This window comes from Asparagus officinalis, chromosome 6, assembly GCF_001876935.1.
Source record: "Asparagus officinalis chromosome 6, Aspof.V1, whole genome shotgun sequence".
Taxonomy (NCBI): domain Eukaryota; kingdom Viridiplantae; phylum Streptophyta; class Magnoliopsida; order Asparagales; family Asparagaceae; genus Asparagus; species Asparagus officinalis.
Window position 1 is genome coordinate 7,251,384 of NC_033799.1, and position 17,124 is coordinate 7,268,507.

The 17,124-nt window shown below is 34.9% G+C and overlaps 2 protein-coding genes and 1 long non-coding RNA gene across 5 annotated transcripts in view; 1 reads left to right on the forward strand and 2 right to left on the reverse strand.

The window, feature by feature from the left end:
- Positions 1–3,899, forward strand: part of LOC109844742 (protein OPAQUE1) — a 35,749-nt gene extending 31,850 nt beyond the window's left edge. For all 3 annotated transcript variants that reach the window (XM_020413854.1, XM_020413855.1, XM_020413856.1), the window contains 7 exons: positions 1,566–1,636; positions 1,716–1,815; positions 1,876–1,932; positions 2,020–2,076; positions 2,210–2,290; positions 2,391–2,473; positions 3,284–3,899. In XM_020413854.1, the coding sequence (XP_020269443.1) occupies positions 1,566–1,636; positions 1,716–1,815; positions 1,876–1,932; positions 2,020–2,076; positions 2,210–2,290; positions 2,391–2,473; positions 3,284–3,419 (585 nt within the window). In that variant the 3' untranslated portion in view covers positions 3,420–3,899. The remainder of the gene's footprint in view (positions 1–1,565; positions 1,637–1,715; positions 1,816–1,875; positions 1,933–2,019; positions 2,077–2,209; positions 2,291–2,390; positions 2,474–3,283) is intronic.
- On the reverse strand, positions 4,578–5,371 carry LOC109844744. Its single transcript, XR_002248099.1, has 2 exons — positions 5,169–5,371; positions 4,578–4,812 (listed from the first exon to the last, which is right to left on the reverse strand). It is a non-coding gene; the product is annotated as an uncharacterized LOC109844744 (long non-coding RNA).
- LOC109845687 (autophagy-related protein 2) overlaps positions 5,609–17,124 on the reverse strand; it is a 21,130-nt gene continuing 9,614 nt past the window's right edge. The window contains exons 7-12 of the mRNA XM_020414957.1: positions 16,424–16,628; positions 15,602–15,715; positions 13,838–13,945; positions 13,589–13,721; positions 12,853–13,052; positions 5,609–5,755 (exon numbers count right to left, since the gene is read on the reverse strand). Coding sequence (XP_020270546.1) covers positions 5,609–5,755; positions 12,853–13,052; positions 13,589–13,721; positions 13,838–13,945; positions 15,602–15,715; positions 16,424–16,628 — 907 coding nt within the window. The remainder of the gene's footprint in view (positions 5,756–12,852; positions 13,053–13,588; positions 13,722–13,837; positions 13,946–15,601; positions 15,716–16,423; positions 16,629–17,124) is intronic.

Below are 17,124 nucleotides of genomic sequence, written 5' to 3' on the forward strand. Positions count from 1 at the left end.
GTATCTGCGTGTTATTAGTTTCTGCTGCTAACATTGTACTTGTCACGTCCTTGTTTACTTCTCATGGCATGTTGTAATCTTTCATTTTCACGAACTTTTTTTTTGCCTTTCTAGTTAGTTTCTAATAATACTGCTTAATGCATAAGGAATAAAGTAAATTGATAACTAAGCATGACTTCCACAAAGTTAGCAATTTTTTCTTTTTGTAATTGGTTATTCTGCTTGTCTTTTCTGAATTTGTTGAAATTATTGAATCTTGCATTATCGACTTCTTACCTGGTTGAACATTAACAAACTCTTGCGACAATAGTCATTCTGAGGGTCCTCATAAACAAAGATAAGCTTTTTAAACTTTCTTTGATTTCCTTATTGTCCTTCCTTGAGTGTCTTTGATTTCCTTATTTCTAGAGTAGTTTAGTCTGAATGTTTCTGTTCTGCTGTAACTTAATGTCCTTATCATTCTTATTGTTGCTGTTTTGAATTCATGCTCAATATGTTTGATTCAGTTGTGAGACAAACCTACGTCCAAGCTGACCTCAAAACCCAGGGCCTGAACCCAATTGAATCTGGCATCTAGTAAGATGCATGGTCTTAAATTGTCTAGGGCGTCTCTAGACTGCATAATGGCTTTATTCCTTGATTACAGTAATTGTAGTGTTATTCAGGTTAATCAGGTTGAATTCTGCATAGGACATCAATCAAACATGTAGCTTAATCTGAGAATAGTTATGGTATCTTATGAATAATCGTGTAGTACACATAAAAAATATAGATTTTTTTCTAAAAAAAAAAGATGATGACCTGGCTGGTTTTGGAGTCAACATGAACCCAACTTCAGTTAATTAGGTTGATGTTTCTCAACTCCTGCCTGTACTGACTTTAAAACGCAAGGTCACTTCTGGTTGTTCTATCTGATTCTCAGCCTTGATAATGGCCATGATTATTATAGTAGATTGATAGTCATGACAGAAATGGTAACAAAAAAGAATTTGTAGTATTGGTAGAAGGTGAAGACATCATGACAGGCCTCTACTTGTGCATCCTTGTGTTGCGGGAATTGAAAAATTGTCCTTTACTGCAGTGCCATCATTAGAAGATTTTGTGTGTAGATTGCTTTAAATGAAATTCTAGCCACTATGGAGCTATATGCTAATCAAGCCTTCAACATCTAGTATGGCTAGTGGCCATCTGAGGCCAGGCTTAGTGCTGAGCAGTCAGACTGGGTCATGAGAAGTCCTAAATCCAAGGCTATAGCTACAGTCTGTGTAAAAAGATGTTCATAGTGTGTGCAGTGCCCTACATGTACCTACATAAGCTTCTAAATGTCAAGAGCATGCAGAGGATTCATGTGCTTGATACTGAGAAACCAGAGGAACTGCGTCTTTCCTAAAGGAGAAAACGATATTCTCCAATTGGCTGAATGTTTTTTCAATATATTCTGCTCTATAGCTACATCCACTGATCTTTTTCTATCTCTGTGCTACATTACATTGATCATTCCCCTTTTGTTTCTTTCCTGTTCATTTTTGTTTCATACAACTGAACTGACTTAAGAAATTACCTAGGTACCGTCTTTTTTCATCCGTAAGCTTATCACCCAGGTTTTCTCATTCATGAACATCCAGCTTTTCAATAGGTAATTGGTTCCTAACATAGAGCGATTTATCTACATTAACTAAAATCTTGGTTCTAACTATTAGAACATTTACCCTCAGCCTTCTTCTGCGGCGTGAATGCTGCACATTTTCCAATGGGGAATATGTGAAATCTGGACTTGCGGTGCTGGAGAAGTGGATTGCTGATGTTACAGAGGAAGTGAGTATCATCTTTGCTTGTTAACTCTACGTTCGCATCCTGATCTGCTGTTTACTATAGTTTGCAGGAACTTCTTGGCATGAGTTGAACTACATCAGACAAGCAGTTGGATTTTTGGTATGGCCAAAATATTTGCTCTTCTAAAACTCGACTGCAGTTATACTTCTGCAACTTCATTCCTAATTTGATCATGGAATATTATAGGTTATACATCAGAAGAGGAGGAAATCCCTTGATGAGATACAGCAAGACCTTTGCCCGGTATGTTTGTTCATTGATAGCATAACTTAGGATATGCTATTGTTCATTTTTAATTTTTTGTATCGAAAATCATTTTCTTTGTTTATCATGGCATATAACGGGACTAACCTTTATCTTTCTCGGACTTGAACAGGCATTGAGTGTAAGGCAAATCTATAGAATATGTACAATGTACTGGGATGACAAATATAGCACGCAGAGCGTATCAAATGAGGTATGCTGTCTCTATTTGCCTTTAAATTTTTTTGTGTCTTTTCTAGGCTTGCAAGTTCTATTAGTTATTTGCTGTACTAAAATTGTTATGAATATGGCAGGTTGTTGCAACAATGAGAGATCTGGTGAACAAAGATTCACAAAGTCTCATGTCAAATTCGTTTTTGTTGGATGATGATATGAGGTATGCCTTTTTTCCCCAGCCCAAAAGACCTGTGTTAGGTGATTATGATGATTCTTATACGAAGAACTAGGTGAAGTCAGGTCCTTGCGGAAGTTTTGGCTTTTCTGCAAAAAATCTTTAGCTTTTTTCATTGATCACTTCATCATTGTTATCCTTTAAATGGCTATTGCCATGTGCATTTGAATGCACGGATTAAAACTTGTATGTCACGAATTAAGACTAGGTATTTGAAATACAACCCTTTGTTGTGAGGCTAAATCCGTGCTGGATTAGAAAATCCCCACACATGCACACTTCTCAGTTGTCTCCTCCATTTTATTTATTTATTTATTTCAATTTTCTAGTGCTTCTCATGCACATCTTTATATCCAATATCTATTGAGACAATGAGATAATCCATTTACTCTCGTTTGTCTGCTGAGAGTATATTCAGTAGAAAAGAACATTAAATAGCAGCATGTTTTATGTTGGAAATAATGAGTATGAGGCGGCGGCTCATTTTTGCTAAATGAGTTATCAAGAGATAGCCATGTGATGAGACTCACTCTAGTTGTCACATCAAAAAGTGTGGGCCTCACGCTTAAATCTCTTGTGGCCCATTAATGAGCAGTCAGCTCACAACCATCAAGCCCTGTTTGTCGTAAGCAGCAGCTATTCATGAAAATTGAAGAGCCAAAGGCCTAACTATTCATGTGATATTCATCATAATTTAATCTACAGATAGTTGCGCTATTTTTATCCTTTGTTTTATTTATCCAAATCTTTTCCATGAGAAATGGGTCATCTGACTTTTTATTTCTGTGGATACAGCATTCCATTTTCTACTGAAGACATATCAAAGGCTATCCCTGCGATAGACCCTATGGATGTCGATATCCCACCGCAGCTTCGACAAATTCCATCAGCCCACTTGCCAGTACGGCGCCTTGAGATACCGCCTACTTGAGAAAAATATCAATAAAATATTTAAAAATCCGGGCTCAACTGCCCTCAATTTGGGCTTCAGCTGATATAGTTGCATGGGATGCATCCTGGGAATACTCAGTTCCCAATATATGGAAGCTTTGATTTGTGGCAGGAACGGTGCAGAATTTGCAAATCGTGGGATGGAGGGCTTTCCCTCATTTCAGAATGAGACTGCAACTGGAGCAGAAGGTTCTAACAATGGACTGACATTATACTGTACTAACATCGAACTGCACTGCTAATCCACAATTGTACTAACATTATATTGTAATGCACCCAGAAAGGCCCTGCAGCTATTCAGTTGCTGGTGGGGACAGAACCTGCAGATACACTTGAAACATCCCACTGTAATATTATGTGCAACTCCTTATTGCTCGCGATGCTGTAATATATTGTGAGTCTGGGATTTTTAACCAGATCAGCATGGGGAGATCAATATAATTATTTTATGATTCTGTTTTGTCGTTTGCACGTGAGGATATACATCCAGTTATTTCATACTCGCAATTTCTGAAAGATTAGCTGCATTGCTTGTTTTGTTGCAGTTGCAACTTTTGCCTTATTATATTTTTCTGTTCAGTTCCTCCGAAATAAATATAGTTTCACCCTGTTATAGCGGGTCACATGACTAAGTTGCAATTGATAATAACCTATTGTAAAAATTGCTAAAAAAATTCACAGTTGACTGGTTTGCTAAATGAATAGCAATATCGTGATGTTGTGGAAAATTAGAAAGCTTCGCAGAAGTTCCTTGCTCATAATATTTTAGCGAAGTTTATAACGTCTTACCAGTTTAGTACATACATAAAATTAAAAGAAAACGCAAGATATTACTACATTCTGCTCAGACAAATATTGCGCTAGAAGATAACGCTCCCCGTTACCAAAAATAAATACATTTTACCAAGAAGGTTTGAGTCGGGACTACCATTTGGGAGTGACATTTTCCCACGAGCAATGCGCGGCATCTGTCATCTACAAGTGTTGCCTCGCGTGCCTGTGACTAGTCCCTCTCTTTTCCCATAGACCAAGAGAAAACATAATGCTTAGACTTCGACAAGGACATGGGTCAATCGGAGTGAACATTAACCACTCAAGTCACAACGAAACATGAAAACAGAAACAAGCCCAAACGTGGACAATACAGATCAACCAAAACATGAAACACATAATTACATTTGCAAGCAGCTTTCCCATATTTAGGTTTATACAAAGAATACGATATTTACAATTGGGTGGGGATGGTTCATGATTATACAAATGGAATTTAGGCAAACTTGCGGCTATGTATATATTATCTCCGCAATCTGTACAGGTTGTGTTAGTACTGTATGCAAAAAGAATCTGTTCAACTGCCTAATAATTTTATACACCTGCGTATCCAAGGAAAACGAAAGGATATCAAAAAGTCAACGTTGCAAATCATATGACTGACAGTACATTATATATATATATATATATATATATATATATAGGTGAAAACTCCTATCAAACTTAAGTGGATAGGAAATAGTGATCCACCAAACTTTTTATCCATAGATCTTGCCTAGGGATCCTTGCATGATATGAAGAGACTTTTTATATTAATAAATGAGTGGCTAAAAAGTTTGGTGGATCACTATTTCCTATCCACTTAAGTTGATAGGAGTCTTGCTCTATATATATATATATATATATATATATATAGATATATAAAAGCTGAGATTTGTGCATAGGATTATCAGCTTACATTTGTACAGGTTTGTGGCTGCTGGAATCGCGCTGACATGAAATTTCAATTTTCGGCTCAATCAAATAAAATATCAGACACCAGCTTGGCTTCGTGGAAAAATATAAAGTGGGGCAAGTCTATGACCGTGAAGGACCAAGATACTTCTTCCTGGATTCTCTTCTGTGCGCAGGATCAAGACTGCAGATTCCAAGAAAGTTGTCAACAAACGTACTATACTTATTGCTTCTGAGAACAATGTTTGCTCTAATACCCCTTCATAAGTGATGCATTAAGGAGTTAATTGCGGATAGACCCCTAGTAGCTCTATTTGTGTGAATAGACACCCTCTACTATTGCCCAATTGTCAATAGACCCCTTATAGTTCTATTGGTACGAATAGACCCCCGTACTATTGTTGAGTGAAGTTTTTTAACTCTTATGCTTAAAGGTCGAATTGTCTAAAAACGATGTTCTTTTTCTCTGAGCGTAAAAGAGGCAAAATCTAGGGGTCTCTTTGCACCCGCTCCACGCTGATAAACCTTAAGAGGAGTTCCGACTAAAGCTGAGGCTGTTCTACCAAACCCATCACTTAAACTCTCACATGCCTGCAGAAACAGAGAAGTAAATTGCTGTTAATCTACCTTTACCGGTAAAACTGAGGGGAAAATGGAAGCTCAATATTGATACTAGAAGATTTGGTATTCTGTAAATATTTTGCATGACGTAATTGACCAAGGTGCAATGTCAAAACCCTAATAAAAATTTCCTTCTTTGCTGCTGTTCCTGGTTCATTATTACTTTGTTTTTCTTTCTCAAAGAATTACAATCTCCCAATATGTTGTAGCCTGAACTTTCGTGAAATGAAACTATACACTAATAAATGCATCTTTTATCACATTTTGAGCTGAGTTTTACAACAAATTTATTTTTACGACCATACATAACGTATTAGCAATAGTATAACTAAAGTCATAATTTCTGCTATTTGAAGCCTAATTTGCATGGAAACGAGTACGGCACAGGTGCCGGTATGGGTATGTGTACGAGACATGGTAAATTATAGGCTAAAATGTTGATTATTTTGAGTTGTTTGAATTGTAGGATAGAAAATTTCAAACCACATGATTTTTGATCCACATACATTTGATGACATACATTTGATGACATGTAGATAACAATGAATGTAGATAACAATATTATAGGAGGCGCTAGGCGGAATAGGCGTTTGAGCCGGTGCTTAACGCTTAGACGCATTAGCAGCTCCTAGGCGTTTGGTTATTTTTAAAATTATTTAATTATAATAATTGATAAAAATATGTATTAAATTCATATAAATTAAAAAAAAAGATAACGACCTTAGATTCACAATAAACCAAGCATACTTAAATATTAAACTAAAACAATAACTAACAAGGTTATATAAAGCGCTAGGAGGCCTAGGTGTTTAGACCCGACGCCTAGAGCCTAGGAGTTTTTTTTTTAATTTTTTAATTACAATAATTGATAGTAAACGTTATTGTAATAGAAAACTTAGGTGTCGGACTGATGTCTAAGCGGATTTCTTTCTTCAATTAAGTGATGGTCGAGAAAGTTTTGTTGAAGGTCAAATGAGGTAGTGGATGTGTTCATATTTAGAGGTTAAAGGAGTTTGGAGGAGGTTGGAGGACGTGGAGGCTGCAACACAAAAAATCACAATTAAAGTTTAAAGTGTGTAGTCCACGTAAGTAAACAATGCTCTCCTAAACACTCCCAAAACCTAGGTGAGTAGTATATGTAATGCCCTGGCGCTTGGTGCTAGTTAGGCGGCCTAGGTACCGCCTAGGACTAATCGTACGCGTAGGCGGATTAAACAGATGCTTTTTAAAACAGTGGTAGATAACGATGAATGGTGTGTATCATTAATATTAATGGTCAAACATATGTTTTCGGGTGTAGCAAACTCAATTACACCCTGTGTGTATTGTTACCCTCCCCATATACATGTGTATGTATGGAAATAATGGGTATGACGTGGCAGGTCATTCTATTAAACGAGCTACCAAGAAATAACAATGTGATGAAATAACAATGTGGTGAGATCCACCCTACTTGTCACGTAAAAAAAAGTATGGACCTCATTACTATATCTCTTGGTAGCTCATTTTGCTAAATGAACCACCACCTCATACCCATTTTTTCCATACACATATATACATATAGAGGAAATAATGGGTATGAGATGACAGTTCATTTAGCAAAATGAGCTACCAAGAGATATAGTAATGAGGTCCATACTTTTTTTTACGTGACAAGTAGGGTGGATCTCACCACATTGTTATTTCATCACATTGTTATTTCTTGGTAGCTCGTTTAATAGAATGACCTGCCACGTCATACCCATTATTTCCATACATACACATGTATATGGGGAGGGTAACAATACACACAGGGTGTAATTGAGTTTGCTACACCCGAAAACATATGTTTGACCATTAATATTAATGATACACACCATTCATCGTTATCTACCACTGTTTTAAAAAGCATCTGTTTAATCCGCCTACGCGTACGATTAGTCCTAGGCGGTACCTAGGCCGCCTAACTAGCACCAAGCGCCAGGGCATTACATATACTACTCACCTAGGTTTTGGGAGTGTTTAGGAGAGCATTGTTTACTTACGTGGACTACACACTTTAAACTTTAATTGTGATTTTTTGTGTTGCAGCCTCCACGTCCTCCAACCTCCTCCAAACTCCTTTAACCTCTAAATATGAACACATCCACTACCTCATTTGACCTTCAACAAAACTTTCTCGACCATCACTTAATTGAAGAAAGAAATCCGCTTAGACATCAGTCCGACACCTAAGTTTTCTATTACAATAACGTTTACTATCAATTATTGTAATTAAAAAATTAAAAAAAAAACTCCTAGGCTCTAGGCGTCGGGTCTAAACACCTAGGCCTCCTAGCGCTTTATATAACCTTGTTAGTTATTGTTTTAGTTTAATATTTAAGTATGCTTGGTTTATTGTGAATCTAAGGTCGTTATCTTTTTTTTTAATTTATATGAATTTAATACATATTTTTATCAATTATTATAATTAAATAATTTTAAAAATAACCAAACGCCTAGGAGCTGCTAATGCGTCTAAGCGTTAAGCACCGGCTCAAACGCCTATTCCGCCTAGCGCCTCCTATAATATTGTTATCTACATTCATTGTTATCTACATGTCATCAAATGTATGTCATCAAATGTATGTGGATCAAAAATCATGTGGTTTGAAATTTTCTATCCTACAATTCAAACAACTCAAAATAATCAACATTTTAGCCTATAATTTACCATGTCTCGTACACATACCCATACCGGCACCTGTGCCGTACTCGTTTCCATGCAAATTAGGCTTCAAATAGCAGAAATTATGACTTTAGTTATACTATTGCTAATACGTTATGTATGGTCGTAAAAATAAATTTGTTGTAAAACTCAGCTCAAAATGTGATAAAAGATGCATTTATTAGTGTATAGTTTCATTTCACGAAAGTTCAGGCTACAACATATTGGGAGATTGTAATTCTTTGAGAAAGAAAAACAAAGTAATAATGAACCAGGAACAGCAGCAAAGAAGGAAATTTTTATTAGGGTTTTGACATTGCACCTTGGTCAATTACGTCATGCAAAATATTTACAGAATACCAAATCTTCTAGTATCAATATTGAGCTTCCATTTTCCCCTCAGTTTTACCGGTAAAGGTAGATTAACAGCAATTTACTTCTCTGTTTCTGCAGGCATGTGAGAGTTTAAGTGATGGGTTTGGTAGAACAGCCTCAGCTTTAGTCGGAACTCCTCTTAAGGTTTATCAGCGTGGAGCGGGTGCAATATATATATGGAAAATATGATTCTAAGGAGCCACCTTAGATTAAATCTAAGGATGCATCTCTCGATGCAAGGATTTGGCTATTCCAATGGATGATGCGCTCCATTCATCATGATTTAAATGTCTTAAGAAATTTATAAAACAAAAATCATGATGTTTCAAATATATATATATATATATATATGGAAAATATGATTCTAAGGAGCCACCTTAGATTAAATCTAAGGATGCATCTCTCGATGCAAGGATTTGGCTATTCCAATGGATGATGCGCTCCATTCATCATGATTTAAATGTCTTAAGAAATTTATAAAACAAAAATCATGATGTTTCAAGAATTCTAACACATTTTTTATTGTCTCTTTAGTTGTATTAGTTGTATTGTGGTAAAACCGTTAATTTTATAATTATTTGATGCATGAGTAACTACAATCCAACATGACTAGTTTTTGTTTATACACAATCCAAAAGATAAAGATCAAAATGAACGGAGTGGATTAAGTAAAGTGATTGCATATAACATGATTCTCAAGGTGCATCCTTAGATTCAATCTAAGGTGGCTCCTTAGAATCATATTTCTCTGTGCGTGCGTGCGTGTGGGGGTGTGTGCGTGTGTGCACGGGCGCATGTGCCTGCGCACGCGCATATGAATATGAGTATCCTTTGTACCAAGGACCACATTTGGTCCTTGGTAGTGAGGGAGATGACTCATTCTTATCCATATATTTAGATGGGGACCACTTTCCAATGGGTTGGAGGGGAACATTTACTAGTGAGGCCATTCAAATTTGTCCTTGATACCAAAGATACTCATTTCTCCCTCTCTCTCTCTGTATGTGTATGAAGGGTGCTAAAATTTTTTTCCCAAATATGCCCCCAAATTACATGTGTAATCACCAAATATCCTCAGTGTTATTACTATGCAATAATATTGTTTAATTTAAAAAATATTATTTAATGAAAATTTATCATAATTTAGAGTTTTAGACTCTTAATATTTCATAACCAATTTAATAGAATGTATATAAATTATAAAAGCAATTAATCAACTAACAACCTTTTCATTTTCCCTCTTCATAACCTTCCATTCATCACTACACTATAAATTTACACTCCATCCTCTTCAATCCACCTTACCAACAACTAAGCCAAGTGCATAAATTACACATTCAAATCTCTATCTGAAACTTGACAGAGATTATATGGGAAATTTAGCATAGCAGAGGTCCTTCTTTTCTTTTAAGGATTGAATTTGCCCAGATGTGTTACTGCAAGTGTCTGTGTTAGTGCAAGTGTCTCCCTCTATAGTTCAGTTAGATTTTTGCGAATTTATTTAGCAATGAGATATTTTGATGCGATTTGGATTATACTGTAGTGAAAATTAAATTAGTTCTTATGTTGAATAGAATTATCCAGTTGTGTATCTATGCATTTTCTCTTGATTGTGTCAATTTTGAACTGCTCCGTCCGTTTTGTTTAGTAGTGGCCTCAACTCATCGATGAAGTGAAGTGAACAAGTATTTAGCATTTTTTTATTTGTGACATGCATTCTTCACGACATCCTTAACGACAACAAGGAATCACGGCCGTGGCACCGCTCACTTATTTCTAAAATACCATGGATATAAGTATTTTTATTAAAATGTTTGAAAGTTATATATTTTTGAAATACATTCATAGTTCTAAATTAGTGCAGTTTATACATGAAAATAGTTTAGCAACATGAATGAATGCAAGTTTAATGTTAGTAAAAGTGCAACATTTTTAATATTGAATTTAGCTTTTATTTTTGTTCTAAGAGCTTTATATAGTCCGGTGTCATTAGAAAAATCAGGGGTAAACTTCACTTAACCCCCTGACCTTTGGGGGATTTTCCACATTACCCCCTTAACTTCGTTTATTCTACTTAACCTTCCTGAACTTAAAGATATCTCACTTGATCCCCTTGAATTTTGAGACTTTTCCAGTAGAAAACCCCCATCAGCACTACAACTTAATTGTGAAATGACCAAAGAGGCCTTTTTTAAAAAAATAACCTACTAGGAGGTTATGTGCAAATGCCTAAATTTCAGAAGGTTAAGTAAATTTCAAAGCATTTTGGTTTTTGTTGATGGGTATTTGCCGGAAGTGGCTAGGTTTAGGTTTGATGAGAAAAGTTTTGATAGTTGGAGAGTTTTCTAAATGTTTCGATTAGTGGAGTGGAGATATTAATGAGTTGAGTTATGCTTTATACTTTTAGAAAGAAGCAAAATTGAGGTTTATCTTGAAGTGATTGATTGTATGATGAAAAATGTGAAGGGTTAAATTGTCGGTAAGATTTTAAATAGGAATTTGGAATTTGATGTATTTACTTTTGGAGGAATAAAGATAAAAAAGCAAAAATCCAATAAGAAATCTAAAGAACTAGGTTGATTTTATTTAGTATGTTAGTGCATTATTTGAAGATACACTAAAAATCAACGATAATTCTAAAGAAATGCCACTGAATACTTAAATTTATTAGTTTCTAACAATGAGAATGAGATTAAAGACCATGTACGAGAATGCTCGTATTGAAGGGTCAGGATTAATGTTCAACAACATAAGATTAGAGGTATTAAAATAGTACTTAAACACGATAATCCTATCCAACATATTGAAGAATTGAATAATAAAACAAAGAAATTTTATTCTAAAGCTACAACAATGATATCCTCTCATATGAGGAAGAACTTAGAAATTTGAATAGAACTTCCCGATTCACAACAAAGCGTCTTGATTCTTTCTTCGTGCATATTGACATAAAAATAATTTAACATAATCAGCATGTGCATAATTCACAGATATAGTAAACTAATCTATTTACAGTTAACATTTATATCATATTTATAAGTAAACTTGAATTTTGAAGCAATTAAGAAGGATAAAATAATGATTAACTTAATAGAGGATATGGGGCGGAATGGAAGAATGCGACTCATGTATAGTCCATTACAAAAATTAAAGATAAACTTGAGTTTTCGAACTTATAAATATAATAGTAATGTTAAATATCATAACACTTACTAATAGAAACTTATTATATTATATTATATTACATATTTAATTAACATATTATAATTTTATATAACTTATATTAAGACTCTACATCCCTTTAATGCTTAACATTATCTTTCAACATCATGGCACATTACCTTTAAGATCATCGTAAATTACTTATTGAATGTTCGTAAATATATGTTTAAACATGTTATTTTCAATTATAAGCCAATTTTATTATCATTTTTATGATCCAAATAGCTCATAACATAAACCCTTCAATGGCGGACAATCCACATGTTTTACATTATCATTTCTAAATAGATGGAAGAAATAAAATTCAAAGACTATTCACTGGTTCACTGTATCTTTCGACTCCTTTCAAAAAATTCACTTGACATAATTTTACAAAATGGGCTGTAACCTCATAGCCAGTTTCCTTATATATATATATAGAGAGAGAGAGAAACTTGTGTCAACTTAAGGTGGATAGCAAAAAGTTGTCCACCAAACTTTTTAGCCACTCATATTACCTAGGGATCCTTGCATGATATGAGAAGGTTTTTTATATTAATAAATGAGTGGCTAGGAAGTTTGGTGGACATCAACTTAAGTTGATAGGAGTCTAAGGAGTTTGGGTACGGATACGGGTATGCGTATGTGTCGGGTACATGTACGACTTCAGTTAGGAGTACCCTGGTAACATAGTTTGAAACTAGACATGTATACACAGTTTTCTTCAGAGCGCTGAACTTATAGAAGCATCCATCAAGAACTAACAAAAATGTCAAAATAGTAAGCATGCGTCCAGAAAATGTACCCGATGAATTCCTTGCTGTGCATCTTCAGGTTGATTAGATCTTACTGTAGTTCTTGGTCTAGTTTCAGATACCGATACAGAAGGTGGAATACTCGTGAGCATATATTCTGTTTGTAGCAGCACCTCATGCGCTCCAGCTGCTAGATGCACCCCAAGTCCAACAGCTTCAAGTGAAACACTTCTAAGAAAAGTGATTGCTCCTGTCAAATGAACTAATGAGATCAGGAAACAGAGTAGATTCTGCATGCAGCTTTAAAAATGAAAACAAAATTGCATGATTATTGAAGAAAACTAAAATAGATAACTAGTTAACTCATGTATTTCACGTACTTACTAACACACCTAAGGCTGCAACAGAAGTAGATGAATTTTTTGATATTACATATGAAGTTACTTGAAAACATAATCGAACTTTGTGACTGAACGCTCTGCTAAATCATCATTATGTCAAAATTGATGATATATTTGAATTACAGTCCTTTTCCTGTTAAAACATTTATTAAAAATAATGGGTTGTTTCACTTCGGAGTGGATCCTCCATAGCTATCCTTGAAAATATTGATGCTCTCATTTTCCATTATAATTTGTACCAGGGTCCAAAAGTTCTAGGTTTAATACAATTGAAACATGTATAAAGAAGAATATACTGGGAAAAGTCAAAGTTGTGATGCAGTACAATAAAATGATAACTCCCTTCGTTAGTAAAATGAATAACATAGAAAATATTCTCACTTGCCTCTTTGCATTCCCTTAAGAAACTTTTGGTCTTTTCTATAACTTTTGACTGGCAATGAGACCAGTTTAGAAGTGCCTTTGCTGACGGAAACAAAAGACCTCACAGGAGCAATACCTTTCAATAATTTATGAACCTGAAACCTCCGAATAACTTGTATGTTAGGATAAGCAAATTTGACAGATCGATTAAGCGTAACACAACTTAGTAGTACATAGTACTAAAAATGAAATGCAAACAAAGTAGGGTCACCTGATTGTGAGATATATCTTCCAACCACTGCCCAAATACAGTTTCGCAGACACTGCCCCAGCCATAAAGACCAACAGCGCACACATGCTTGAGGTGCAATTCAATTCCCTGTAGGAAAAGAATGCCAAATAGCTTATTAACATAGCATCAGTTATTGGAAGCCAAGAAACTTCTAAATGCCAAGACACTTTACAGTAGGCCATTTTAAAAAAGTTATGCAGTAAAACATGAAAATTTTCATATAGTACTGTAGAACAATGGATTAATGATCTTCAAAAAAATAAAAAATGAATCAAAAAAGCTACAATCAATCTTATCTTTCTGCAAACATAACCACCAATAATAAAAAATAACAATCTTAAGAATTACCGGGCACTCGGGCACTATTGTATACACAGTTTGTTTGAAAGTGCGTCTCTCACAGGATCTTATCGGGAATAGCAGAAAAATATCAACTAGCATAGTAAAGTTTATTTAGCTAATGTTTAGTTTCTTTCCACAACATTTTTAAGACTAAAGCCGAGCTGATACTCCAGTGCCAGGTAAGATGGGTTAGGATCCGATATATTGTCAAAAAATATTTGTTGAGAGTGGAATTTTTAAGCCTGTAATAGATAAATATTGACCATTTACCTCAACGGATCAGCATGAAATAAAATCTAGGATCCTCTTATTAACCAATGCTTTATGCTACTAAGTTCCCACCAATTTTGAAAGTGGTATCCAAAGTTTAAATTGCAAGAGAATGGCATCATCCCATCAATGGACATGCTTCTTTATGAGTTATATTGTTCTCTTTCCACCAGCCAGGCTACCACAACTAGCATTCCTTAATATTCTCAGCCATTCAAACATATCAGATATTGAGTGCGCACATGAATCTTTCAGGGTTTTCGCTGCCAACAGTGAAGTATAGAAACATGCTAAGGGAGGTAAAAGAGAGAGCAGTGGGGGTGGGGTGGGGGGGCATGGGGAAAAAAGAAGAAGAAAGAATCTCCACCTTCATTGACTATCATTGCAAATAACCTTAAAACAATGTAAGCAATCAGTTGTTGGCTTGACCTATAGTTCTAATATAATATGTGTATCTTTGCTGTTTAAAATCCTCCTGTGTTCAATTTACGAAAAATACAGATAATAAACTTTCTAGCCCCCATTGCTTTGGCAACAACTGAACATGTCCACACATACAAGCCCATGTATATACATACGACTCAGATATTAATATATTGTGTCCCATATCTAATTTTTAATAATATTGCATTCCACTAAATGTGCCATGTTTATACTAATGATCATACCACACAAATCATAAAAAACGCAGAACTCGGTTGATCACTCATTAAGATCATTTACTATAATAAATTCTAACTAAGTTTCCTCTCATTGGAATTATTATTACCATCAAAAGCCTTTTTCCCATCAAAATGGGGTCAAATATGGACAAGGCTCCATGAAAGATTTGGCAAAAGTTCCTGTTATTTAAATAATTACAAAATTTATCACCTGCTGACCTCATACAAATTATTCCCATGTTTTAGAAAGAAACAAAGAAGTAAACAGTGCAATATGTTCCTTTCCATTACATAACAAATTTAAAATTTTTAAAACTGTATAAAAATAAAATTAACTCCCAGTGATACGGAACATTAGATCTAATCATTTCATGTCTTTGCAGATCACAAATCTACATTTTAGTGATTGAAGTCCTTGGATACCAAGAAGACAAAAGGAAACAGAATGTGATTCCACAAACTAGATTACCTTCCACGGAACTAAGTTGAGAAGCTCTGCATAGTTCCCCCTTCTTAGTGCAGCCAGGTTCATATGACGAGGAATGTAATCGATACAAACAACTACGGGCTTCACATCACATTTCTGAAAATGATCAGGTTTTATATTACACATCATATACAGTATAGTGCAAGAATACATATTACTGATGTGGATAAATGAGTATTGTAAATAGACAAACTGTAATAGTGGACATTCTAAATGAATATTTCTGCAGAAGAGAGCATTCAGAGAGAAGCGAGACAGATATAATCAAAATGAATCGCTAGCATACATCATATGAACATACTATAACATACAAAAAGAACACAACTCACTGCATCAGGGTACCACAGACACAATGCATCACGATGTGGACTACATAATAAAACAAGACATACATTAAATCAAGTTACTTGTTCTCTATAATTCATATATTTAAAATGCATTTGTTGAAACAGATAATAATTACAACAGAATGAAATCTTATAACAGACCAGCTAACAGCCAGTAGGTGGGAAAAATGCATGAAGCTCAGGAATACTATTTACTGCCAAAGAAAGACTGAGTTCTAGGTACATTCAGGCAATAAATAAGTTTTCATCTTTTAATATTTAAATCAACATTTTAATAGGCATGCCATCATTTCCTGATTAAAATATGGAATTCAATGTTTTTCAAATTGCAACAGAGTCCAATAGATCTTAACTTATAATAATTAGAAAATTAGTTTTCGTAAAATGTTTTGAAACGTACAGAAAATAGTGATTGGTAACTTCTACTAAAACAGAGAAAGCTACAAATTGATGCTACCTGGAAAAAAGGAAGTAGTGCCTCCTCTGCACTTGGTTGGCTTCCAAAAGGCCCGCTCCCTATCCCTGTTATGTCTGACCCATCAACATCATTAGGTAGATTAGGACAATCATTGGCAACTGAACCATTAGAGAAGAAGCCAATAAGGAAGTTGAGTTGGCTTTGATCAAGATGCAACCGCAATGGTAAAAGCTCCAAATGAAGCCTGAAAAAAACTAACATTGAGACCATATAGTATAGAAATAGCTTTGTTTAGAATTAATATTTACAAATATATCAGATATTCTAGTTGTAGAAGTTAAAAAGGTTTGGTGCCTTTTCAATAGGCAGTGAACTGCTTAAGTCAAGTAGGAAAAAATAATAGCAGCAAAGCTCCCCACTCCCCAGAGAATGATTGATTTATATGAGCATCAAAAGCCATTTCCAACTGCATCAGAAACTCCTGGCCTAAAATTTCATGGTATAATATCCATATGGTTCAAAGAAACATGCAAAGATTGAAAAAGTAAACTATAATTATGTACAGAAAGCTTTAGTGATGAACATAATAAGGAAAAAATGGAAATGAGCTGAGAGCCCATTTAAGAAAATGGGCTGCCAAGACACTTAGGCCTGTAAGCCCCCCTGCTAGTCTCATTGAAGCAGGGTGGGTTGTTTTTGTTTTGTTTTGTTTTTTTGTTTTTTTGTTTTTTTTTTGGGGG